Here is a 22,923-nt window from a genome sequence, read left to right on the forward strand (position 1 = left end):
AGATTTTAAATGAACAATGTAATTTCAGAGTTCACGTGATAAAGACAAAGCTGAGAGAAAGCGGAAAGCTGAGATTGCCAGGCTGCGCAGGGAGAAGATCATGGCCCAGATGTCTGAGATGCAACGGCACTTCATTAATGAAAATAAAGAACTCTTTCAGCAGACTTTGGAGGAACTAGATACTTCAGCCTCCGGCGTACATGATAATAGGTAAAGGAGAAAAAAAATTAAAATGAGATTTCATTAACTTTTACATCATATTGTCTTATTGTTGCTGTTTAAACCAAACAGCAATTTTTATTTAGTCTTGATGGAGAGCTATTCAAAAATTTGAGACTAAAAAAGAAGCAGTAAAGGGAGCTGCTTTCCACTTACTGTCAAGATTGTAGGATAAATATTGATTTCTCCCTCCTCCCATCTTCATAGTGCTCAGTGTAAGCAGATAAATAACTTGTTTTCCTGTAAAACAATCCAGTAGAATTGTTAATTTGACAAGAAGAGAAAATGAAGAGAAGGCGATTTTTTTGAAGTGATAATGTTAATCAAACTTACTAAATTGGAAATAGCTGATGCATGCTTGTCATCTGTGGATGATAAATTGTTGAAATATAATTTGAAAGAAATAAGGATATCAAAAATGGCCACTGTTGGGAGTTCTGTTTTTTTTTCCCTAGAAAATATTTATGCATAACTATTTTGGGGGACACAGGTATTGTTATATACTTGCCAAAATTATTTTTTGTCAGAGTATTTAACATAAAGCTATAAATGTTTATTAATCACATTTAAAGTATGATCTGCTCACTAGTATTCTTTGAATATCCCAGCCCTGTAGTTTCAGATGCAAAACTCACAGCCTTGGGACCACAGCAAACCAGAGTGGCTGAACACAGACAGGTTGTTATGTGTATATTGTGTCAAGAAGAACAAGAAGTTAAAGTGGACAGCAGGGCTATGGTCTTGGCAGCATTTATTCAAAGATCAACTGTGTTATCTAAAAATAGAAACAAAATTATTCCAGACCCTGGTAAGTGGTATTCATAGTCGTCTTTAATATTATGAATTTCAGAGTTGCCTGTAATGACCACATGCTTTTTATAAAACAGTATAGCTTCATCTTCTCATGTTATCTGTATAATTGTGAATGACTTCATTGTAATCAGTGGCAAAATTCCTATATTTTTTGTGTGCAGTAGAGTGCATTCTAAATAAAAAATAACTGCAAAGCGTATCTAAAAAAACTTTCAACAGCCATTTATGGGAAATTATTTATAACTATCAAAAAACCCATCAAGTTTGGAAGCTCATATTCTTAAACTACTCACATAACATTATAAGTAGGGAAAGCATTCGTGTACTGCTGTAAGAGCACAAGATGTATCTTTGCTTCTTCTCAGCCATATCATTTGAAATGGCTCTTAGCCATAATAAACAGAACAAAACAACCGCCCCCCCCCCCAAAACTTGGATTTAAGATAATTGTTTCTGAAATGGTTCRCGTCTTGATACAATGCCATTAATAATGCCATTAATATGTAAATACATAGAAAATATTGCACTGAATCATTTTGCACTCTGATATTGAAGATTAATGTTGTTAGCCTCATTTTTAGTGGTGCTGAACAACCAAAACTGCAGGTAAATCTTGGTGACCAGTGCCAGGGCTCAGCACCTTCAAATACTTAATTTGAAGTCTAAATATAGAGCACATACTCAATACAGAATGGCATAGTATTTTTTACACAACAGAAAAAGTTGTTATGCATTAGCAATATGATTTATGTCTCATCGAATGAATAATACTTCTGTGGTACATTAAAGATTTTAATAATGCATGTAAATGCAGCAGTGTTTATCTGCAATTAAGTCTTTTGATAAATAAATGCTTATTCCAAAGTGAATTTTTTTTTTATACAGAAAAATATGACCCATTATTCATGCACCCAGATCTGTCATGTGGAACACACACGGGTAGCTGCGGACATATTATGCATGCCCATTGTTGGCAAAGGTAAAAAAGCTGTATTTAGGTTTTCAATACAAATAGCATGTCAGCCATCAGTGTGCCCAATAACACTAATTCTAAATGCAGAATTAGTACCACCTAATAAATTTTAAAAGGAATGTCATGAAACAATGAAAGCAGTTTTCTGGGTTAAAAGAAAACTAGAAGTCAGTTATAATAAAGCATATTACAAACACTTAAAATAAGTTTGATTTACTATCTCTCATCTTGAGGAAAAGAATCTGAGGCCACTCATGGCAATTCTCATTCCCTTTGGATATTTATCCATGTGTGTAGTCTGTGGTGCGTGTATTTCTGAGCACTGAAGCTCACATTTTGTTTGTTTTTAGCAGTCCAGTAATAGACATGTTTCTGCTCCTTCTTGGGCTCTCTGCTGAATTGCACTCTTCAGTTCTGCCATCCCCTTTGGCTTGAACTAGAAACACCTGCTACCTACTTCAGCCTTACTTATCTTTGACATAAAGTAAATTTTAAGCCCTTGATCTTAGTTTTTTATAAGTCTTTCAGTTATTTTCATTATGTATAGGTGGGGCTTTGTTTTGTTTTTAAGGTGCTCTGTGCTCTGTGGTGTTTGTGTGGCAAATGCAAACTATTCAAGCCTCTGGCTTTGGCTAAACCTTTGCTTTGGTCCTCAGCGTAGCTTCTAAGATGCCTGCCTTATGCGTGAAGGCTAATATGTGTTACACTTCCTAGGGGCATGTAGACAAATTCTTCATTTCCTAGGCTGGGAAGGAGTGTGAAGTCAGGCTTCAGGTTTGCCTTCTGGGTAAATTGATGGTGATGTCCAGTAGTGTAAGAGCATAAGCCTGTTGGGAGCACCCAGAGCAGCCTGGGCGGAAGTCCAGAAGTTCTGTGGCCATAAGTGCGCAGTGATCCTGAGCAGGTCTCAGTTGCAATCTCTGATACCACTGCTCGCTTAAGATGTGACATTCGCTGTCTTGTTACGTAGCAGATGTACAGCCCTGTGTGGTTACCACTGACTCCTGGAAGTATCCTTAGATGCCTGTATTCGCAGAGACCACTTTTGGGTGGTCATCATCTGGCATGCTCTAAACCATCCCAGAGGTTTCTAAAACAGCAGTTACATTTAGCAAAGCAGTGAATTCAATTCCTTTTCATACGAGATTCAGAGATCAACGAGCAGTTGTTCTGTTCTTGCTCAGTTGTGGTCTGTAATGGAATATGCACAGGGATTAAAAAAAAAAAAAAAAAGCTCAGGGCATCTCCCTTTAAATTTCAGTTTTACATAAAATTTTAGTGTTTTTAAATCCTTCAACATTCTCTCTACCACCTTTCCCAATTTATTTTCCTAAATTGAGATTGCTAAAGTTCAGACTTAAATGTGATTTTTGACAACCCAACAAACTTTTATCGCTGATAGATTTGGACTGACAAAAACTGGGGGTAGCCAGCAATTAGTCATACTTGATCAGTCGGAAGGTAGGTCTTTTTTCCTACAGACAATTTTCTTATGTAGATCTGGGAAAAGACAATACAGTGCCTTCAGGAGTATTCATGAATTTATGTTTTAAAATGATGTTTTAATAACATGTCATTAATATCTTGCTTTTTTTCTTAAAGATATTTTGATGCTGTCCAAGCGAAAGAACAACGAAGACAACAAAGATTACGAGTACACACAAGTTATGATGTAGAAAATGGTGAATTCCTTTGCCCACTTTGTGAATGTTTAAGCAACACTGTTATTCCGCTGCTTCCTCCACCAAGAGTTTTATTCAACAGGTCTGTATGCTTTATAAACACCCTCAATAAATGTAAAAAAATAAAAATAAAAAAAATCTAGGCTATCCTTATGTACATTTGTTGTTTTGAATATCAGAATAATCCTCAAAATTAGGCTCCACATCAGAGTTGTTCTTAATGAGAACTACATCTATGGGTTACTTTGTTGTATCAGCTTGTGTGCTTGGGAAATGGGTATTTTAAATTAATTTGAAGAGCTTTATTGCAAGTGAAACTGTTATAGGAATCAAACACCATAAATTGCAAATTTACAGTCTTTCATTGTTATAGCAATTGCTATGATGTTGGACTGTTTATAAACAAAAACAAAACACAACCTCAACCCCCTTTCCCCCCCCCAAAAAAAAAAAAAACCAAAACACCAAAACCAAAGGCTATTCATGATCTCAGGAACAGCAAACTCTTCTTTATTTTTTTTGCCTTTTCAAAATGTTTACTGTTTTCTGTTTTAATAATCTGAAATGGATTGCCTCCCTGCTTCTTTTAGTTTATGTGACTTCCTCAGCTGTTCTATAATTTCAAATATAGAGTGTGAACAGTAAAAGGATAGTAAAATGTAGGACCTGCAGGAAAAAGCCTTAAGATAGAGAAATGTGCAAACAGGAGAGAAGAAGCCTTTTGAGAAATAAAACATGGAATGCCTGTGAAGTGACTCATAGGAAGAAAGAAGAAAGAAAAGTAAATGTGAAAAGAATACAAAAAAAGGAGAACAGTTTAGAGGAAAGAACGCAGGGGTTCCTCCTGTGGAGTAGATTGACAAATGACTGTTACGGCATCAGTGGAGACAAAAATTTGGAGGTTGGCTCTACTTTTAAAAATAAGTACTTGCGTTTTGTAGTTTCTTGATCCCATTAAATAAGGTTTTTGCTTTCCAGTTTGCTTTGTATGATAGTTCTTTGTAGCGTTTGTTTTATGCAATATATTTGTTGGTTTATATAATTAATTTCTGTTATCTATACTTGCATAAAATAGGTTCAAGACTTCACAAAAAAGTTCTGGAGTATAGCAAACACAAATCTGTAACCAGTATGTTGGTTTGGTTTGTAGTGTAGACTAGTGCACCAGTGGTGCACATGAGCACTGCTATTTTTTAAATGAGAAAACATAAATAATTACCAGATTAAAAGATCAAGTGTCACGTTACAGACATTTACTAATGCCAGCACAAATTCCATTGAACTTAAACTGTGTTACAAGGATTAAGTTTTTGCTGTTGGATGTTCGTATTTCCTCATGATAATTGCATATCAGCCAATAAAAAGCTTTGTTAATATATCTTTTATAGAGAAAATAACTAAATTCACTTGTAGGCTAAGAAGAGACGAAGAAATTATAGTTCAAAAAATGTTTTAAAAGTGAAGTATGTTTAAAAAAAATTATCTCACAATTTATAAGCTTTTAGCTTCTGTTAGTTATGAGAAGAACAATAATTTGTGTGGATGTATTACTACTCTAAGGGGAGAATAAACAAATTCTGTCACTCGGTAGAGCCATTTAATTGATAGTGGTCCGAGTAGTCCATAAACCAGTGGAACATTGTGTCGATCAACAGATAAGTAGATTTTCATGAGAGAAGTTCCTGAAGTTATAAGCCAAAGGATCTTGCAGCAGATTAGTAGTCACTTTACTTTCTTTATGGTATGTGATGGTTATAACTACATTTCACCTTTAGGAGCAAGAAACTAGACTTAGTGTCTCTGAAGGTGCCTTAGATTCTTTCTGTCATACTTCTATAGTCTTTCTGCACCCTTTCTTCTACTACGCACTGTCATTTGCCTATAGTTAGACAAGAGGTGTTACTAAATTATACAGATTTAATTTTTATAATTTCTGTATCATAATTGGTTTTTAAATAATGAATGTATTCTGTTTGTTTTTGGACAGGTTAGACTTTTCAGGTCAACCAAACCTAGCTCACTGGATCAGAACAGTATGCCAGCAAATAAAAGCACTATATTTACTTAGAGATGAAGACTGTGCAAGTAAGTCGAAAGAACTGTCTGTATCTGTCTGTGAAAATGTAAAAACCGTCCTGAAACAGACCCAGTATTATGTTTCTACCACAGTGGAGTTCAGAGATGATGGCAAAAGTGGTGAGAATAACTTGGGATTTCAGTTTCTAGTGCTCTAAGCCTGCAACTTTCTATAATGTAAAAATTACATATAAGTGAATAATCAGTGTGCCTTATTCTTGTTTATATAGGTAACTCTGGTAGTTCAGAAAAAATGGATGAGCTGCAATTACCTGAAGGATTTAGACCTGATTTCCAACCGAAGTATGTTTTTGTATCTTAATAAATCATGAAAATTTATCATCAAACTATAACATTTAAATGTTACTTTTGTGCTATATTATTTCAATAATTAAGGCAAAATATGAATTTTAATTTAATTAGAAAAGCCAATTCTATTATTGTGATAGTATTGAAAACTAACCCATAAATAGTAAATAATGCGATAGAATTTCAGGGGTAGATATGATTCATTGGTGTGCTGAGAAGACCCTTTTGTTATTTAAATAAACATCTATGTCATGATTAAGCTTTTTCCCCTCTTATTTGTAACTGAATTAAGGATTCACAGTTATAGCTCAGCACTAAAAGTACATTAAGAAAGAGTGTGAAATTGAGATTATATTATATGTAACTTCAGTTGTTATGGCATGTTTCTGTTTGTGTCTACCCCTACTTCACTTGAATAAAAAGTAATAAAAGTAATAAAATTAATTGCGTAGTACTGGCAGATGTCTGTCAACTGCACACAAAAACCCAGGACACCTATCCCAGTTAATGACAATTTTTGCTGTCAATCACATGCAATTCTTTTAGTTTTAACCATATTATCTTTGTGGGCTGGATATTCTTAATGCTAACAAATGGGACCAGTTCCAATCCAATAATAAAAATAATAATTGTGAGAGTATCTGGCACAGAAAAGAGGTTATTGAATAGTAGATTCAAAGTAAGATACTGAAGTTCTCACTTAAAATTTACAAATCGGAGCATTCAGGTATGGGGCACATGCTCGTCTCTAAAAGTACTAGTCTGACAGCGAGAGAAATAATGAATTAGTAATATTTTCTTTGCTTCAGGAATCCTTATTCTGAGAGCATTAAAGAAATGTTGACAACTTTTGGTACAGCAACATATAAAGTGGGTTTGAAGGTTCATCCAAATGAAGAAGATCCACGTGTACCTATAATGTGCTGGGGAAGCTGTGCTTATACAATACAGACAATAGGTAAAAATGTATTCATTTTGCTCCTTTATGTTGGTTTTCAGACTTTAGTTCAATTAACAGCGCTGAAATGTCTTTGTTTTTTTGTCTTCTCCAGAACGAATTTTAGCTGATGAAGATAAACCCTTATTTGGCCACTTACCTTGCCGACAGGTGAGGATCAGGTAGCAGTTACTCTCTGAGTCAGTGCAACAAGAAGGAATTCTACTTCTTTAATGCAGAATGTCTGTTTTAAACCGTATTTATTTGGCAGTTCTCTTTGTTGAATCCCACTATTTAGCCAACCGGTATCTGATTTTAATCAATCTATTTAAAAATCAAATACATGCATGGTTTAGTAAGGCCAGGGTTTCTCATGGTAACAATCAAAATAAGACTAAAAGGAACTTATATATTTGCACAAGCATAAGTATCTTTGTCACATATTACAGACACTCTGTCTGCTCCCATAAACTGTGCAACAAGGAGCGTGAATAGAGTGACATAAGGGAAAAAGACCTTTTCATGTTGAAGGACGTATTTAACTGTGGCATGTCTCTGTTTTTAAAGGATGACTGCCTTACATCATTAACAAGATTTGCGGCGGCTCATTGGACAGTTTCATCTCTTTCAGCAGTACAGGGTCACTTTTGTACTCTCTTAGCATGTAAGTTCGCTACCTTATTCTATTTTTTTCTGAAGATACAGACATAGAAATGTAATTATGGAAAAGTTGTTACAGTCCTCATAACACAAAGATCATATAGATGTATGGAAGATATAGAAGTTTAAACTAAAAGACCAAAAGCTGGTACTTTTACCTGTGTAGTTGTACATATTTCATTGCAATGTGGAAAAACATCATTTCTTTTAGTCTGCAGTTCCAAGATAAATTTCAAGAGAAGCATGGATATTTTGCTGTGAAGGATATCTGTTGATTCTTCCTGGCATTTGTATTCCTGCTTTTAGACAAGTATGTAGGGCAGAGGAGAAGGGAACATGGTCCTTCATGAAAGAAAAATAATATCTTGCAACTTTAAAAGGGAGGAAATTGTTTAAAATAGTATTGGAAGAAAATGGGGTATTTACAGAGGTCTGTAATGTGTCTGCAACCTTCTCTATCCTTCAAAGGTATGATCTATGATAATCCAAGACTGATTGTGTAACTACTAAAGCAGTGTTTTTAAACTTGGCAGCTTAATGCATATAGCTACATTGTGAAACTATTCTCATAGCTTCCAATGAAAAACTTCTATTGTAAATCAAATTTCATTGCTTGGAGTAAGGATGTTTGTGACTGTTCTTGGATGTTTTAAATACATGGTAACATTTTCAAGATTTTTTTATTTATATTCGCATTTAAATGGAGGTGCTTGGAATTTATGAAGAGTGTGTGAAGTTCTGAACTTACTAGTGATGCATTTTTGAGTCCAAGTACGTGAGGCAAATTCAGGGAGTAAAGAGAATTGCAAAAGTTTCCTTTGAATGGCTGCACAACAAACAACAGTTAGTCAATCATGACTGGAGCTTTTTTGTGGGTCAGAATTTGGAAAATGATTTCATTTTTGTCTTGTCTTTATTCTGCTGCAAACATAAGCAATAAAAGAAAGACACTATTGGAGCAGTGAAAGGCGGTGCTTACTTTGCTGTACATTATTTTAGTTTTGCTTCATTTCAGTACAATATACTCAAGTAGGGCAAGAGTCTTTTCCAGTAATGTTGAACAGCTCTCAAATTCACACATTTCTGGCCAAAAATTTCACATTTTTATATTAAGTATTATAAGCATATTAGCCAAGGAAATGGCTCTCATTTTGTAACTGAAATACATTAAAATCTTTTCATGTATAAATATTTAATTGATTGTTTTTTCTCTTTAAAATGTTCAGCACTGGTGCCTAATGAAAAAAATGGAAATCTTCCTTGCATACTTGATATTGATATGTTTCACTTGTTGGTAAGTTTTCCATAATATATATTAATATTGTTTTGATCCCATATGCACTCTGTCAAATGTTTAATAGCAAACTTTCTGTTTAACTCTGGGTTGGGAACAACTATCATTCTGTTAAATCGTAGCTGGCTAGCTACTTTCAGAATTAGCCCTATCTAGTATCCTGCTTAAAAGGGCATAGCTGCAGCATTAACAGAGAAAATGGGGAGATTCAAAAGGAAAAGGAATACACTTGCTTCCTTGTTTTCTTTTACAGGTAAACTTGGTGCTCTCTTACCCTGCCATACATTGTCAGGATTTTTCAGGGGTTAGTCTTGGCACTGGAGATCTTCACTTGTTTCATCTTGTCACTATGGCGCACATAATACAAATTTTATTTACCTCATCAACAGGTAACTTTCTAACACTTTCTTTCAGTTTTTATTGAAATGATTACTCAAATCTGTGCTTGGAAAACTCTATGGTGCTATTGGTAAATATATGCAGTTTACACTGGCAAAATAAGATTGTTGGTGTTCCTTTCTTTCAGTCCTCAGAAACTACTGTTAAATTATATTCATGAAAGTTCACTCTGTCATTATTTTTTGCACTGGAGGGTTTTTGTGGCATAGCTAGTCACAAATCCTAGCTTTCTAGCTAATATAGATGTACCTGTAAATATTTACTGCAAAAAGTTGGCTTATGCTTTGCATGATAAACAGGTTGTAGTTAATGAAGAGAACTGATGTATCTTCTGGCGAGAGGAACTGGATAAACTGTAGCATGACAAAAGCAAAAAGACCCCAAGCAAGCAAACCAGTGCCTCACTGGAGCTGATAGTAGCATATATGCACCACGTAAGATGTGCAGCAGAATAGCTTTTTCCAGTATGCTGTAMCATAGCCTGAGTTTTCTGATGGAATATCTCACTTAGTTTTGGCCTTTTTCTCAAAACTGGAAAAATTACATTCTTGCTGTATAAACTGTAGAAGTAACTTATTATTCCTTTACTCCTCAGAAGAGAATGGCATGGATCAAGAAAACACTAGCAGTGAAGAAGAAGTAGCTGTGCTTACACTGTATAAATTTCTTTGCCAGTGTACAGGAAGGTAAAATGACAATGTTCAGATAATATTTTATAATATATTTTTCCCTCCTGGACTTGACACTAACTGCAAACAGAATTCTATATACTAATGGCATCAAAGCTTAAATTTTTAACTCTGTTAACTCCTGCGTCTTGTTCCTTACCCACTGCTTCTAGATAGCCTTTCTAGTGACTGATCCTATAACTTCCTCTGAGCCCAACAGTGGAACAGTGTTTTTCAGTCAGTTTGCAGATGTGCATGAATCTGGAATTGGTGGTATCTGAGTTCTGAGCACTTTTTAGGATGTAAAATGTCTATGCAAAAATTTTCCTTAGTTTATTGTCAGTTTGATATGTTTTTATAAATCTCTAATTCAGTGTTTTTCTTAGTTTTGAGGTAAACACTTAATGCTTGTTTCAGCTAAGCTGTTCAGTATGAAATATGATTGAAGATTCATTACATATAGCTCTCAAGCTGAAACCATTAGATAAAATCAAAGTTTTTCATTATCACTTTTTAAGTGCCTTGAAAGAAATTTCCTCGGGCTGGCACCTGTGGAAGAATCTAAAAGCTGGAATCATGCCTTTCCTGAGATGTTCTGCTTTGTTTTTTCATTACTTAAATGGAGTCCCAGCACCCTCAGAAGTTGAAGGTACTGCCTGCTTATCGGTATTTGTGCTAACTCAGCTTTTCAAAAGACACAAAGATAGATTGACAAAATAAATTGTGTTTAAAGTCTATTTTATGAGGAAGCTGAATTGAATGAATGTTGAATTGTTATCACTGCAGAATTGCACCTGCATAATTAAAAAAAAAAAAGGCAAAAAAAGTTTGTTTTAAAAAGAAATGTTTTTTGATGTGAAGGCCAAACACAGGTTTTTATTGTCCTAGATTACTTAAGACACAAATTGATGTTTTTCTGTTAAGAGAAGTGAAATTTTGATTATATCAAATCTCCTGTTGATTACTGTTTTGAAATGAGCCCTGCTTTTGTTTGCATGGATTTCTTTGAAATCAGAATTGAGCTAATGTTTAAAATCTCCAAATACACAAATGCTACATTCTGCTGTAAATAGTAAGTGTTAGTAACTTCTTTTACTGTGCTCCACATATGGTTTATGCAGTGCCTGAATGTAAATGTGGAGATTTTAATCGTAACTAAAACATCACATAAGTAGACTTACACTGCTTCAGACTTCCCATTTTAAAACCAAGTACGACACTTTGCTGAGCTGATATTAAAACAGTCCTTTTTTTCCTTGTCATAGGGTATCTTTATGATCAGTGGTCAGTGGGGCTTTAGAGAGTTGGCTGCGGGAGCATAAGAGGAAGACTTTGCTTCACTGTTGTGATGCCCRAACCCCAGGGGCTTGGTTTGCCCTGCGGGTCCCCTCCCTGGGGGATGTCCTCACTGTGGCTGTAAGGCCAAGGTGGCATGGGGGGGTCTTGCTTTCCCTTTGCTCTCCCCCAGACCCACTGACCCCACAGCTGCCCTCTATTGCTCTTCTCTAGGGTTTTAGGGAGAGGGTGGCAAGAAGGGGTCACTGTTGACCAGGGGAGGGAGGTGGGGGGGGGCGCAGCTTTCTTTTTAATTTTCTTCACTCCATTATTCTGGAGCAAAAGAGTCTGTGCCACAGAAGAGGCATTGGGACTCCTTGTCCTCGAAGGTGGGAGCAGAGGCCCAGGATCAAACCAGTAGACTGGCATCATGGATAAGGCAATATGGAAGTTGACTGATCGTGTCTCTGAGTTTGTTATGGGCTACAAAGGGCGTGAAGTAGCCATTTAATTGACAACACTAAAAGAAAGACATACTGAGCTGTAAAGGCCATTGAACTCTGCTGTGCTTCTTCTGTGACTAGGCTTGAAGAATGCTTCAAGGGGGAGTTTGAAGCAACTTGTTTGCCACTGCCTGCAGTTCTCCAGCACATGCAGTCTGGTGCCTTTACCAGCACTCTTTCATAACACAGTTTGGGTGGGGGGGAATACAGTTAAAAGAAATACAAGAAAAAAAGAAAAAGGGGAATTGAAAGGATGGTTGTCCCATTTAGGGCTGCATTTCATTTACTGTAGAGAGTGTCGTTTAATAAATGAAAGAATTATACTTTATTGTACAAGTATAGTATAAATAAGAACTATACTTTTTTTTCCTTTATTTACAGTAAGTGGAACAAACCAGTTTGAACATTTATGTAGCTATCTTTCCTTGCCAAACAACCTCACTTGCCTTTTTCAAGAAAATAGTGAAATTATGAACACRTTAATAGAAAGGTAAGGCAGGTTTTTATGTTTAGTTTAAGTAAAACTAATCTACCCTAGATAATATTACAGGTATTTTTCCAGGAGTGCGTATATGGAAGTGAATGATAAATTTTGAAAAGTGTCCGAGAAAAGATATTTTGAAATAAATTAAGTATTGAATAGATGTACCTAAGAATTTTTACATGTTTGTCTTGGGAAAGTGTTATCTGTTGAAGCTAAAATCCCATTTCTTTCTTGCAGTTGGTGTAGTAACAATGAAGTAAAAAGATACCTGGAAGGCAAGAGACATGCTATCAGGTAAACGTGGAGAAATTCTAAGCAGGGAAGAGGGGGAAACTTTAATGTTGCAGTTTTCTCTGAATACTTTTTTCTGAAAGATGTTTACAGAAACCTAGTATCAGTTATATTTTACTGAATGGCAAAGGCACTTTAGGGAGATAAGTGAAGAGCTTTTGGAATTCTGTAAGGAAAGTGAAATATTGCTTAGATTTTAAAGTCAAAGTGGACCATTACAGTTTTATTTAGGGTGATCTGCAGTAATCAAAGGCCATAATATTTCTTCTTATAATTCTCATCATAGATTTGTACCTTCTGATTCAAGGAGGTATGTCTTTGCTGAAAGAGCTATATAATCTTTGTTTAAGAATATCAGGCACTGAAGGACTTTTTTAAATTAAATTTTTAAAGAATCCACATTCTTCAGAGAAATCAACTTTGTGTCAATTACTGGGAGAATAAAATGTGCTTTTCAAACATGTTTCTGCTAAACAATTAGTTTGAATTCAGAATGCATTTTATGTATAGTGGGCTTAGAGAAGAGTTTGGGGTTTTCTTTTTTTTCTTTGAGGGCTGGGTGAAAGTAGTGGTAATCCATTATCTAAATAATTTTAAACGAAAATAAGGTTCACAGTGTTGTTGTAAAAAGTTACCGCTGCATTTTAATCTTGTTAAATACATAAAGTCAGCCTTTCAACATTGTACGTGCCATAAGACTGAGTGACAAAAATAAAAATGAATCACTTCATCTGTTAAATACTAGACTATTACAGAATATCTTATACATTTAGAATAATCTGATTGCATAATTGATTTCCTGTTGTGTGTGTTAGGATTTTTGTACATCTGTTCCTTTTGCTGATTCTTAACCATCTTCCAGAGATTAACTTTTTCTAACTGTTGGTGATTTTTTTTTTTTTCCACCCAGCATGTTCTAATACGTTGCTTCTATTACAGACCTCTATTTATATTTCACAGTCTAATTCATGTTATTCCTAGAGGTAAAGATTATTAAAATTTATAGTCTATAGCATCTGCAAAAGAATTAACTTGACATCAGAATCATTATTTCTAAGTAATACAAGTATTTGGTATTAAATATGTACTTTTCATGACGTGTATATTTTATTCAGTATAAAAGTTGCCTGAGCTAGAGTTGTACTGTCTTCCATTAGGTATTAGGGATATCATTTTGCTTTACGTTTTCCAGCTAGGGGATCAGAACAAATACTAAATTAAACACGTAGTGATTTCGTCATGAGGTGTTGCTAAAAGCATATGTATGACGTGTTGTTCTGACTTTCTGCCTGTGTTTATTCTYCAAAATTCATAACAAATGCAACATAATGTAAGACAAACTTGGGGTACACTAGTTGAGAGATGTTGTGGATTCCTTTTGTAATTTTTATCAAACATATTTGCCAGTATTTTACTGTGTGGATAGCGGAGAAGAGGAAAATTTAAAAAGCTTCCCCCACCCCTCCGTGCCCTGCCAGGTGAATAGTGCTTGAACATATCAACTCTACCTATCAACAACAATTCTCTCCTTTTAAAAAGGTCGGCTTCTTGGCTTGTATGATTCAGACAACTAGTATGTACAGGCTAAAATTTCTTCACAGTTTTATCTTTGAATTTACACTGGTCCGAATATTTCCAGTAGGCTCACTAATAAATACTAGAAAATAACAAATATTAGCAAATAATCAATACCAAAGTGTTTTAATTCATGGTTAATGTATGAACGTTTAGGGCCCAGTGTATCACAGTAATTTTATATCTAGTTTATTACAGCTGTGGAGTCTTATATTGCTGTTGGATGAAAATGATGAAAGATATCAAAGCTTAAATTTAAAGTGTTAATTATTCACAGATGCTGTTTGGATGACACTTAGGAAAATATGAATGAGTTTGAAATCAGTGTGTATTATTTGTTGAACTTTGAATAGTTAATTTGATTGTTTCATTCTAGCTATGCAAGAGAATCCAACAAATTAATAGACCTTCCGGGTGACTACAGCTGTCTCATTAATCAAGCATCTAATTTCTCGTAAGTTGTATGCAATTATAATGAAGACCCCTAAAGCCTTTTGTTGCTTCTGATGAACTGGAAAATCCCCTAGCCTAAAACCCTCACAAAGACTGTTTATAGACTCATGGAGTTAATGGCACGTATTGATTGTCATCTCTTTTAGCAAAAAATTCTGTGTGTTTCAGTGAAACAGAGACTGCAGGGGTCTCTAACTCTGACTGTATAAATTTTCAAAAATGCTTTTGAATCTGCTTACGGTTTAGAGAGTATACATACAATGGAATTTCTTTTTTGCTTAACAAAAGGTGTCCAAAATCAGGTGGTGATAAAAGCAGAGCCCCAACATTGTGCCTTGTGTGTGGGACCATGCTATGTTCTCAGAGTTACTGTTGTCAAACTGAATTGGAAGGAGAAGATGTTGGAGCCTGTACTGCACATACATACACTTGTGGTTCCGGAGTGGGCATATTCCTTAGGTAAGGAACTGAATATCTCTAGTTATATTGCTAAGGTAGATAGTGTGTGTGGACGTGAAATGGTTCATTCCATAAATGTGATTGTAGGGGTCTTTTTATGAAGAAAGCTATACTTGTAAATGATTTGTTAATAAGAGGGTTGCTTGAGGAAGATAAATGCATTCTGGTTTTTATACTTCAGTATATTTCGACCTTGTTTCTCTGAAGAGAAGATATCACAGAAAATTCAAATCTCATTTTAAAGAGGGTATGTTTTCTATGTGTGCTATTTATTTCCACTGAAGTATTACAAAACAATGAAGGTAAATTCCTTGATAGTTTTTTCTTTGAAAACATGAGAAGTTTAGTTGTCTTCCTGCAGACTTAATCCACAACTATCTCAGAAGTGTCGGATCATAATGTTGCAGTAATTCTCTCATAGGTCKTGTTATATGTATGCAAGGAGAGGTAGATGATGCTTTTGCCTTGGCAAAGATAAGTGAAAAGTGAAATTGTATTTTCTTGTGGTTGTGTGGGGTAATTTACACAGATTGCAAATAATATAGGATGTGTGAAACTGCATTGTTTTTAACTGGTATTAATTAGAGAGTAAGGTCTTTAATTCAAAAAAGTACACTTAAAAATCTGTATGTGCATATTATACAGAGTGAAGGTAGTTGAAATGGAACAACAGCATCCATGAAAGCATGAGAAACTATTCACTTAAAATCAATAGCTAAAACATTCTCTGTGTGTCTGTCTAGAGTGCGAGAATGTCAGGTGCTATTTTTAGCTGGAAAAACAAAGGGCTGCTTTTATCCTCCTCCTTATCTTGATGACTATGGAGAGACAGACCAGGGACTCAGGTAAATATTTGAAGTATAAATATATATTAAAGACAGTCTTAAAAGCTAGTAAAATAAATGCTATATGTTACTTTAAGTGATATAAGCAATATTTTGATATTGCTGTTGTCTAATATCTTCAAACATTTTAATGCTAATATGTATTTTTATGTTAAAAACATGTAATGGAAGATCTCTTCCTGGTTATAAAGAGTTGTTCTGAAGTGTGAAACCTTAAATATTTTTGTCATCTGTGAATTTTCATAGAAAATACTGCAGAAAATCATGTTTGTATCGAGTGTATTTATTTGTATCATTGTCTGTTTTAATTTAATATCAAGTGAAGATACTGTGAGATGATTTTATTTAACGTGGTTGTTCTGTATCTGAATTTCTGTCTTTGTTTTCTGCGAGAGAATAGTCTGAGGACTTTGATATTGTAAATACTTACTAGTTTGAAATTTGTCAAAAGCGTACAGTATAAGTTGGTTCAGCATGGAAGGATTTCTGAAGTCCTATATTCAGACTTTGGTGAACCGCACATGAGCCTCCCAAAGGCTGGAGGGGACCCCTGAGCAGTAAGGGAGGGGAAACACCAGGCGGCACCCCAAAAATGTACTAATTAAAACGTTGTTTGTTGATTTGGCACAAGAAGAGAACAGTGTTAAAGGGTTATCTAAGTATTTTGTGTAGCTTTGGACTGTGTGTACTGGTTGCCGTGTTTTATCATTTCTGATAAGTGTTATCTCCTTTTCAGACGTGGGAATCCCTTACACCTGTGCAAAGAGCGATTTAAAAAGATTCAAAAACTCTGGCAGCAGCACAGTATCACAGAGGAAATTGGACATGCACAAGAAGCAAATCAAACTCTAGTTGGCATTGACTGGCAGCATTTATAATAATCATCTGCTGAAGACTGGAACTTTAAGATTTTTTGTAACTCAGTAAGCTTTCCAAAGGAGGGATTAGAAAAAGGTCTGAGAAAATAAAACAAACCYGGTCCTTTTATTTAATCTTTGTTTTACAATGTATTTCATAAAGATACCAGTTAACAATAACCAAGTAAATTTCTTTCTATGTAAGCGAGTTTTATTAGTCATATAATTTGCACTGTGCTTCCTTCACAGAAACCTCTTGGGTTATAAACCTGGGCAAATGAACTTGAGTTTCTGATACAAAAGAATGACTCTTTTTGGAAGTCTGACTATGATTTTTCTTACAAACTACAAGAGAAAAAGACTGCTGAAACAGAAACTAGATAGAGCACAATTATGGATTGTGTTTTGCCCTTTGCTAGTAATCTGAGCCGTTTTATTTATTATTCTGCATTTTAATACTTAAGCTGTGTGTACATGCAATGGAATGAAGTAAGGAAGCAAATAATGTAGCAAATGGATGTATCTGTCTGCATCAGTGGGTAATTCACTCTTACACTCGGTGTATCTGAAATGATTTTGTCATTTGTACTCTTGCAGCTTTCTTGCTTCCAGTTATTTTTTTTTCTTACTAAAAGCCTAACACTAGCTTTATGAGTAAATGAAATTAATTTAAAGCTTTCTCCAGAGCATTGCACTCCTTAGAATTATGTAGCTTATAATTTGAATTTAGCCAGGAAACCCTTTCACTTTCAATTATGTGATTGGTTGGTATTAAGGGGTTGACATTGTGCTTTAGAAGATATTTTAAGGTAATGACAATGCATAAAATGTCAGATGAAAGCTCATTTTGTGTTAATTTGTAGAAGCACAGAGGATATTTTCTTCATTTTTGTTAACAGTCAACTTTTAAGGTGCAAATCCCCTCTCCTTTTTGTTGCAGACAAACTGGTTTCCTCTGGCTTTAAAGAGCCACAATCACACTACCCAAATTTTGAATCTCTTAATTTTTTTTTCTGTTGTACCGTCAAGTATATTTACTTTTTGGCTTGATTTAAAGCTCTGTAAAGATGTTTGCATATAGTATATTTTATAAATATATTCTATAACCGCAGATTTGCACTTGATATGAGGGTGCCTGAAGGCAGTGAGTTTTCTAGTTGTATGTAATTAGACCGCCAAGGTGTCTCTAAAAAGTGACATGATGTTTATTGAGTTAAAAAATAAAATAAAATCCATTACCTTTATCTCTCCTATCTTCTGACAAAGTAGTAATATCTTAATTTACATAGTTCTGTTTCTTTAATAGTCTGTGATTCTTTTAGTTAAGTCTTACTTTCGGACTTCATCTTCAGCCCAGAAAAGCAGTCCCTTTATTGTCTGCTGTGTCTTCAGTTACACTTGGTCTGACTGGATTGTTTGTATTTTTACAGATTTAATGCTTCAGGTAAATTTTGTATATTCATGGTGTACAGGACAATTTTTCAAACACTCAGTAACAGTATTGAGTGAAGATGTGAAATATGAAATAAAGAAACTTGGCCAATTTTGATTCCCCTTTCTTAAAAACAGTATTATACAGACTACTTTTGTCTCTACCAAATGTTGTAGATCTAATCATTTATATATTGCTGTCACTTTTTATGAAGAGACCTGCAGAAGTTGCAGGGTAAAAACCAGGCACTAATGCATCATCTCTGCCTTCTCCTACTTAACTTAGATTGGTATATCAACAATTTACTGTGCATGGTACTTGAAAATCCTCTCTTTTGTGATATTACTGCTCCTTTAAACAGAAACTTAAGCTGTATGCCACAGTTTCACATAATGTATAATTGCATTGAAAATTTCCATTTTCCTGTGAGCATATTAAAACATAGTTGATTAATGATATTGACAGATTTTTCTGTGCAAAGCAAAATTTGCAAAGCAAAATTTGATGGCAAGAAGACTTTTTCTTTGGGATCAGAGTCGGAGATTGTGAGGTTGAGTAGGTTGATAATTATGACTGCAAATAATTACAAAGTTCACAATTTATCATTTTTGTAAGTTTAGTCATTCTTTATTCAGACTTTTATGATTTGTTTTGCATGTGTTAATTGTAGAAATGATTATATATAACATTTCAGTATCAGGGAAATAATATCTGTAATAAATTGGCTATAACTTTAATATTGTGAATTATGTGTACAATCTGGAATGTGTTTGGGGGGGAAAAAAAAATCCGCAAAATTGCCAAACCAGAAACCATTAACAACAGAAAACAAAAAAGCTGAAAGCATCAAATAAATGCTTTTGCTGTTGACATTAAGTACTTTTTTAAACTTTATTTTTAGAGTTTTGCTGAGCTTGTTGCTTCAGGTATGTCACCTTGTTAATCACAAGCTAACAAAAATACCTGGATGTGCAACATCTGCATTTTCCCAGCTAAAAATGTAAGATGATTATATTATTAGTGTCGTTTACTTCAGTCAGCTAAACCTTTCTTGACCTCTACCAAAAAGTCCAGTCATCATTTTAAAGGACTGTAAGGTGAATTTTATAAAGGGATGAAGGTTGAGGTTCACATTACTAATTTTTTTTTACTTTGTTCATACTTAAAGATAATATTTGTTTGTACTCTCCCTAATCTAATAGGAGGCTCTCTCTTATTCTGGTGAAAGTACAYGACCAGGATTACACCTGATGCCTTCTGACTGGTGCCAAGAACCAGTGCTGCCCACGGCTCTGTCAGCTGCTTATTCTGCGGTGKGTATTGGGTGTGTGTTGACTGCAATGAACTGGTGCAAGCCCCTGGATTCTCAGCCTGTTTCTTTCTTCAGCTCTCTTYCCGTTCCTTGCAGCTTCCTTCTATGTCCTTCAAACTAGTCTTCATGCTAGAAACTAAGCAAGTCAAATTCAGGCCCCTTTTCCCACTCTGGCTTTGGGAAGAACCTGGACTGACAGATTTGATGCTTCCACACTGTACAGTGGGCCTAAGTGATTGGCTGATGACTTACTGGGGCAGTGAGCCACCAGAAGTCTGGCCACAGACCTTCAGTTCTGTCCTCCTCCTTTTGATATGAATCCCTACCAGCTCTCGGGCTCCGGGCCTCATTTACATGCATTTTATTTTATGCAAAATGACTCAGTGTTTTGTTCAGAAGCTCCGTCATTGTCTCAGCTGCTCAGAAGTTGAATTACAGAAGGGGAGCTGTCTCCCAAAAATCTCTCTCCGCATCAGAGTCTTGTGTACTGGCAGCTGTGATTAACCAAGTATGCAGTTTGCCTCCCTTCTGCTCTGGGGTCCGCTCCCCATTCCTTTCTAGGAAGTGCCTTTAGGAAGAGGCAGTGAATCTATGGGTCATTGCATCCCATGGTTCAGGTCACTTGATAATATGTTTTAATCAGTTTTGGCCCTCTATCAACCTCTATCACTTGTAGCTYGCTACCAGCTTGGTTTCCAACTGCTGACCACTTACCCCGAGCATGAGGATTGAGCCTTTTTTTGTCTACCTTGCAGTCTTATGCCTGGTCCATATCTCTCCAAATGGATTGCAAAGGTGTTGTTATTGAAAGCCTTTCCAAAGTCAAAGACATCTACTGTTCAAAGAAACTGGCTTTACAGAAGCTTTCTTGTACTAAAGAGAAGCTGAGGAGGAACAGCTGTTTTAAACTAAATCAACAGCTGTGTCACTCTTTGTAGGACCAGGTTAGGGTAACTATCTCTTCCATTCATTCTTCATTCATAGCAATCTTAACATATCTCCTACAACTCCCTATTTTTGCACCACGTATAAAAACTGCTTCTGGATATATCTATCTTGATGCTGTGGTTTATTCATTCTCTGCTGTTTTTCTGCTTTTCTGTTGCCTTTTTCCACTCTTGGCATGCAAGGATGTGCTAAGATCTTTTCATTTTTCTGTCTTGACCAAGAGATTTATCAAGTGCTCTTTTCTTGAAGGAGAAAATAGAGAGAGAATATCAGTTTCCGCAGTGTGCCAGGTGTAGGAGCTGAGAAGTGACAAGCACTGATCTTCGTCTCCATGACAGCAATTAAATGTTACTTTTTCATCAGTTTTAGAATATGTATTTTCATAGTCTCTTTCCAGATAGCGTGAGCTTGGAGGTGGTAAGTTTTCCAGCTTGCTTGTCATTTGCGTAGGATCCTTGAACAAAACCCAGCCTGGCTAGTGAGCCCAAGGCAGGGTGGGTCAGCTGAGCTCGGGTTAGTGATGACATCTGTGTAGAACATGCTGGGATGTCTGAGTGACTTATCAAAACCAGATATATTGCTTTGAAATTAGCCATATTTTTTGAGAAATAATATGTAGAACATATTTCTGTATTTGTAGTACTGTAAACATGGAGGGTGCTAAAGCATGTTGCTAAATCACAGAAAAGGTTACTTAAGAGGCAAGGATATCAGCAATATGTACAGTGATATAATTTGCTAGAGCATTCTCTACCCAGTGATACTGCAGGATTAGAAGAGTAATTTTTACTCCTCATAAAGACACCTCTGAGAAGCCTGCATTGCCTTGTAGTGTTTATAGCAAAAAAAAAAAAATCTTTTGGAACGTGCAATTTAGCACAAAGTAAATTGGAAGGGGAAAGAAAAAAAAAAAAATTTCTGCAGTAACTGTTTGGCATCCAAGGCTTAATGTTGCTGAACTAGCCAAGCATCTTATCTGTGTGTATTTTAAATCTTTAAATGACAAATTTTGGTGATCCACTTCATAAAATRGTATAGTAGCTGAAAGATCAGAACATTGCACAAACTCTGAAGCAAAGTACTTTGTGTTGTATTCTCTTTTTCTCTATCTGCTCTTTCAAGAGGCAGCCTTTAAGCTCCTTTCCGTCCCTACTGTCAGCTTGAACAGGATGGAGCTGAAAATAAGGGATTTTACATTTTTTTTAAGGTAGAGGTAAATGCTGTGCGATAATGTGTGCTATTTGGAGCATGCTGAAGTGCACAATGTTCAATTGGAGGCCAGGGAGTGACTGGCGTGAATGACTGTTGATATCAATGCATGTGAGATATTTAAGAAAAGTAAAATTTCAATGTGGATAGCGTTTCAAATGGCTGGGCAGTTGTACAAAAGTTATGCAGGTGTTGAGAGGTATCACATCTGTCTGAGATGGCAAAACCAAATGTGGTTCCTTCCCTTCATGGGAACATGGCACATCGACAGGGTGGGCGGCCCTGCCCCTGGCACTGCCAGCAATGTGCACTTGGTTTCTGGGGTCTCCATCTTCCCTGGGGTCTGCACGAAGCTTTTGTGGAGTTTCTCCACAAGTTCTGGTCCCTGCCTGATGTCTTTTTAAAGCTATCCATGAAATATAAAATCCATGGTGTTTGGTGGTCATGGCAGGTAATGAGCATTGCTGGAAGTATTTTTTACCATCTTGTTTGTTTTTTGCTAATGCTGTCCACATTTCTATCCACTGTAGTTTTGAAACTTTGAGGTCCCCTTCTATCAGTTTCTTTAATAGGCGCTTAAATGGCTTGGCTTGCCAGTGATGATAACGAAAGGCGGATGGGATTGTTTCCTCCTCTCAGATTTTCAGGATGCTCCTATAAGGCTTCACCAATGACCAAGCCATAGTTGCTGAATACTTTAGAAGGGTATGTGGTGCTATGGATGCGTACTTGCACGAGCAGCACTCTTGATTGAGTGCTAGCTTGTAAAGTGGGATAAAAAGTCATTTTGTCCCACTGTGGTAGGAGACTTGCTGCGGTAGTGAGTGGCAGAAGTGTTTATCTGAAATCCAGATATAACTGTGGGAGTCTTTTTCTGAGCAAAATGCTTCCTGGAATTACTTTAATCCACTTTTAATCCACTTTTAACTTTACCTAAACTCAAGAATAATTTATACATTATTTTTTAATTTTAGTATTTGAGAAGTGGAGAAAATTCTGTGATTAAAGTTTTTAAAAATATGCATGCAACTATTAAAGAATCAATTATCTCTGCTCTGGATTAATTTGTATCATTTATGAAAGATCTGTTCATATGAACATTGTGAATTCATATTATCCTTGTTTATGTTTTGCACCTGTGTTTTTAGCATCACTGACCTTAAGTTATTGTCATTTATGTCAAACACTTTACAAAAGTGTAAATAGGAAAATTCACACTCATTTAAGAAAACATTGGTCTAAGCCAGACC

The 22,923-nt window shown here is 35.6% G+C and overlaps 1 protein-coding gene across 5 annotated transcripts in view; it reads left to right on the forward strand.

The window, feature by feature from the left end:
- The window catches only part of UBR2 (ubiquitin protein ligase E3 component n-recognin 2), a 63,410-nt gene extending 40,489 nt beyond the window's left edge, over window positions 1-22,921 (forward strand). For 2 of the 5 annotated variants that reach the window (XM_026072304.1, XM_026072303.1), the window contains exons 29-47: window positions 29-210; window positions 828-1,027; window positions 1,918-2,011; window positions 3,608-3,769; window positions 5,675-5,772; window positions 5,994-6,066; window positions 6,882-7,030; window positions 7,125-7,180; window positions 7,577-7,673; window positions 8,896-8,963; window positions 9,217-9,352; window positions 9,958-10,048; window positions 10,549-10,679; window positions 12,190-12,298; window positions 12,530-12,586; window positions 14,535-14,612; window positions 14,900-15,070; window positions 15,814-15,915; window positions 16,652-18,660. In XM_026072304.1, the coding sequence (XP_025928089.1) occupies window positions 29-210; window positions 828-1,027; window positions 1,918-2,011; window positions 3,608-3,769; window positions 5,675-5,772; window positions 5,994-6,066; window positions 6,882-7,030; window positions 7,125-7,180; window positions 7,577-7,673; window positions 8,896-8,963; window positions 9,217-9,352; window positions 9,958-10,048; window positions 10,549-10,679; window positions 12,190-12,298; window positions 12,530-12,586; window positions 14,535-14,612; window positions 14,900-15,070; window positions 15,814-15,915; window positions 16,652-16,793 (2,196 nt within the window). In that variant the 3' untranslated portion in view covers window positions 16,794-18,660. Of the gene's footprint in view, window positions 1-28; window positions 211-827; window positions 1,028-1,917; window positions 2,012-3,607; window positions 3,770-5,674; window positions 5,773-5,993; window positions 6,067-6,881; window positions 7,031-7,124; window positions 7,181-7,576; window positions 7,674-8,895; window positions 8,964-9,216; window positions 9,353-9,957; window positions 10,049-10,548; window positions 10,680-12,189; window positions 12,299-12,529; window positions 12,587-14,534; window positions 14,613-14,899; window positions 15,071-15,813; window positions 15,916-16,651; window positions 18,942-19,406 lie in introns of those variants that run through there. The other 3 variants (XR_003254646.1, XR_003254647.1, XM_026072305.1) reach the window with 3 other exon arrangements.
- The last annotated feature ends 2 nt before the right edge of the window (window positions 22,922-22,923 follow it).

This window comes from Apteryx rowi, unplaced genomic scaffold (genome assembly GCF_003343035.1).
Source record: "Apteryx rowi isolate R43461 unplaced genomic scaffold, aptRow1 scaffold_34, whole genome shotgun sequence".
Classification (NCBI taxonomy): Eukaryota; Metazoa; Chordata; class Aves; order Apterygiformes; family Apterygidae; genus Apteryx; species Apteryx rowi.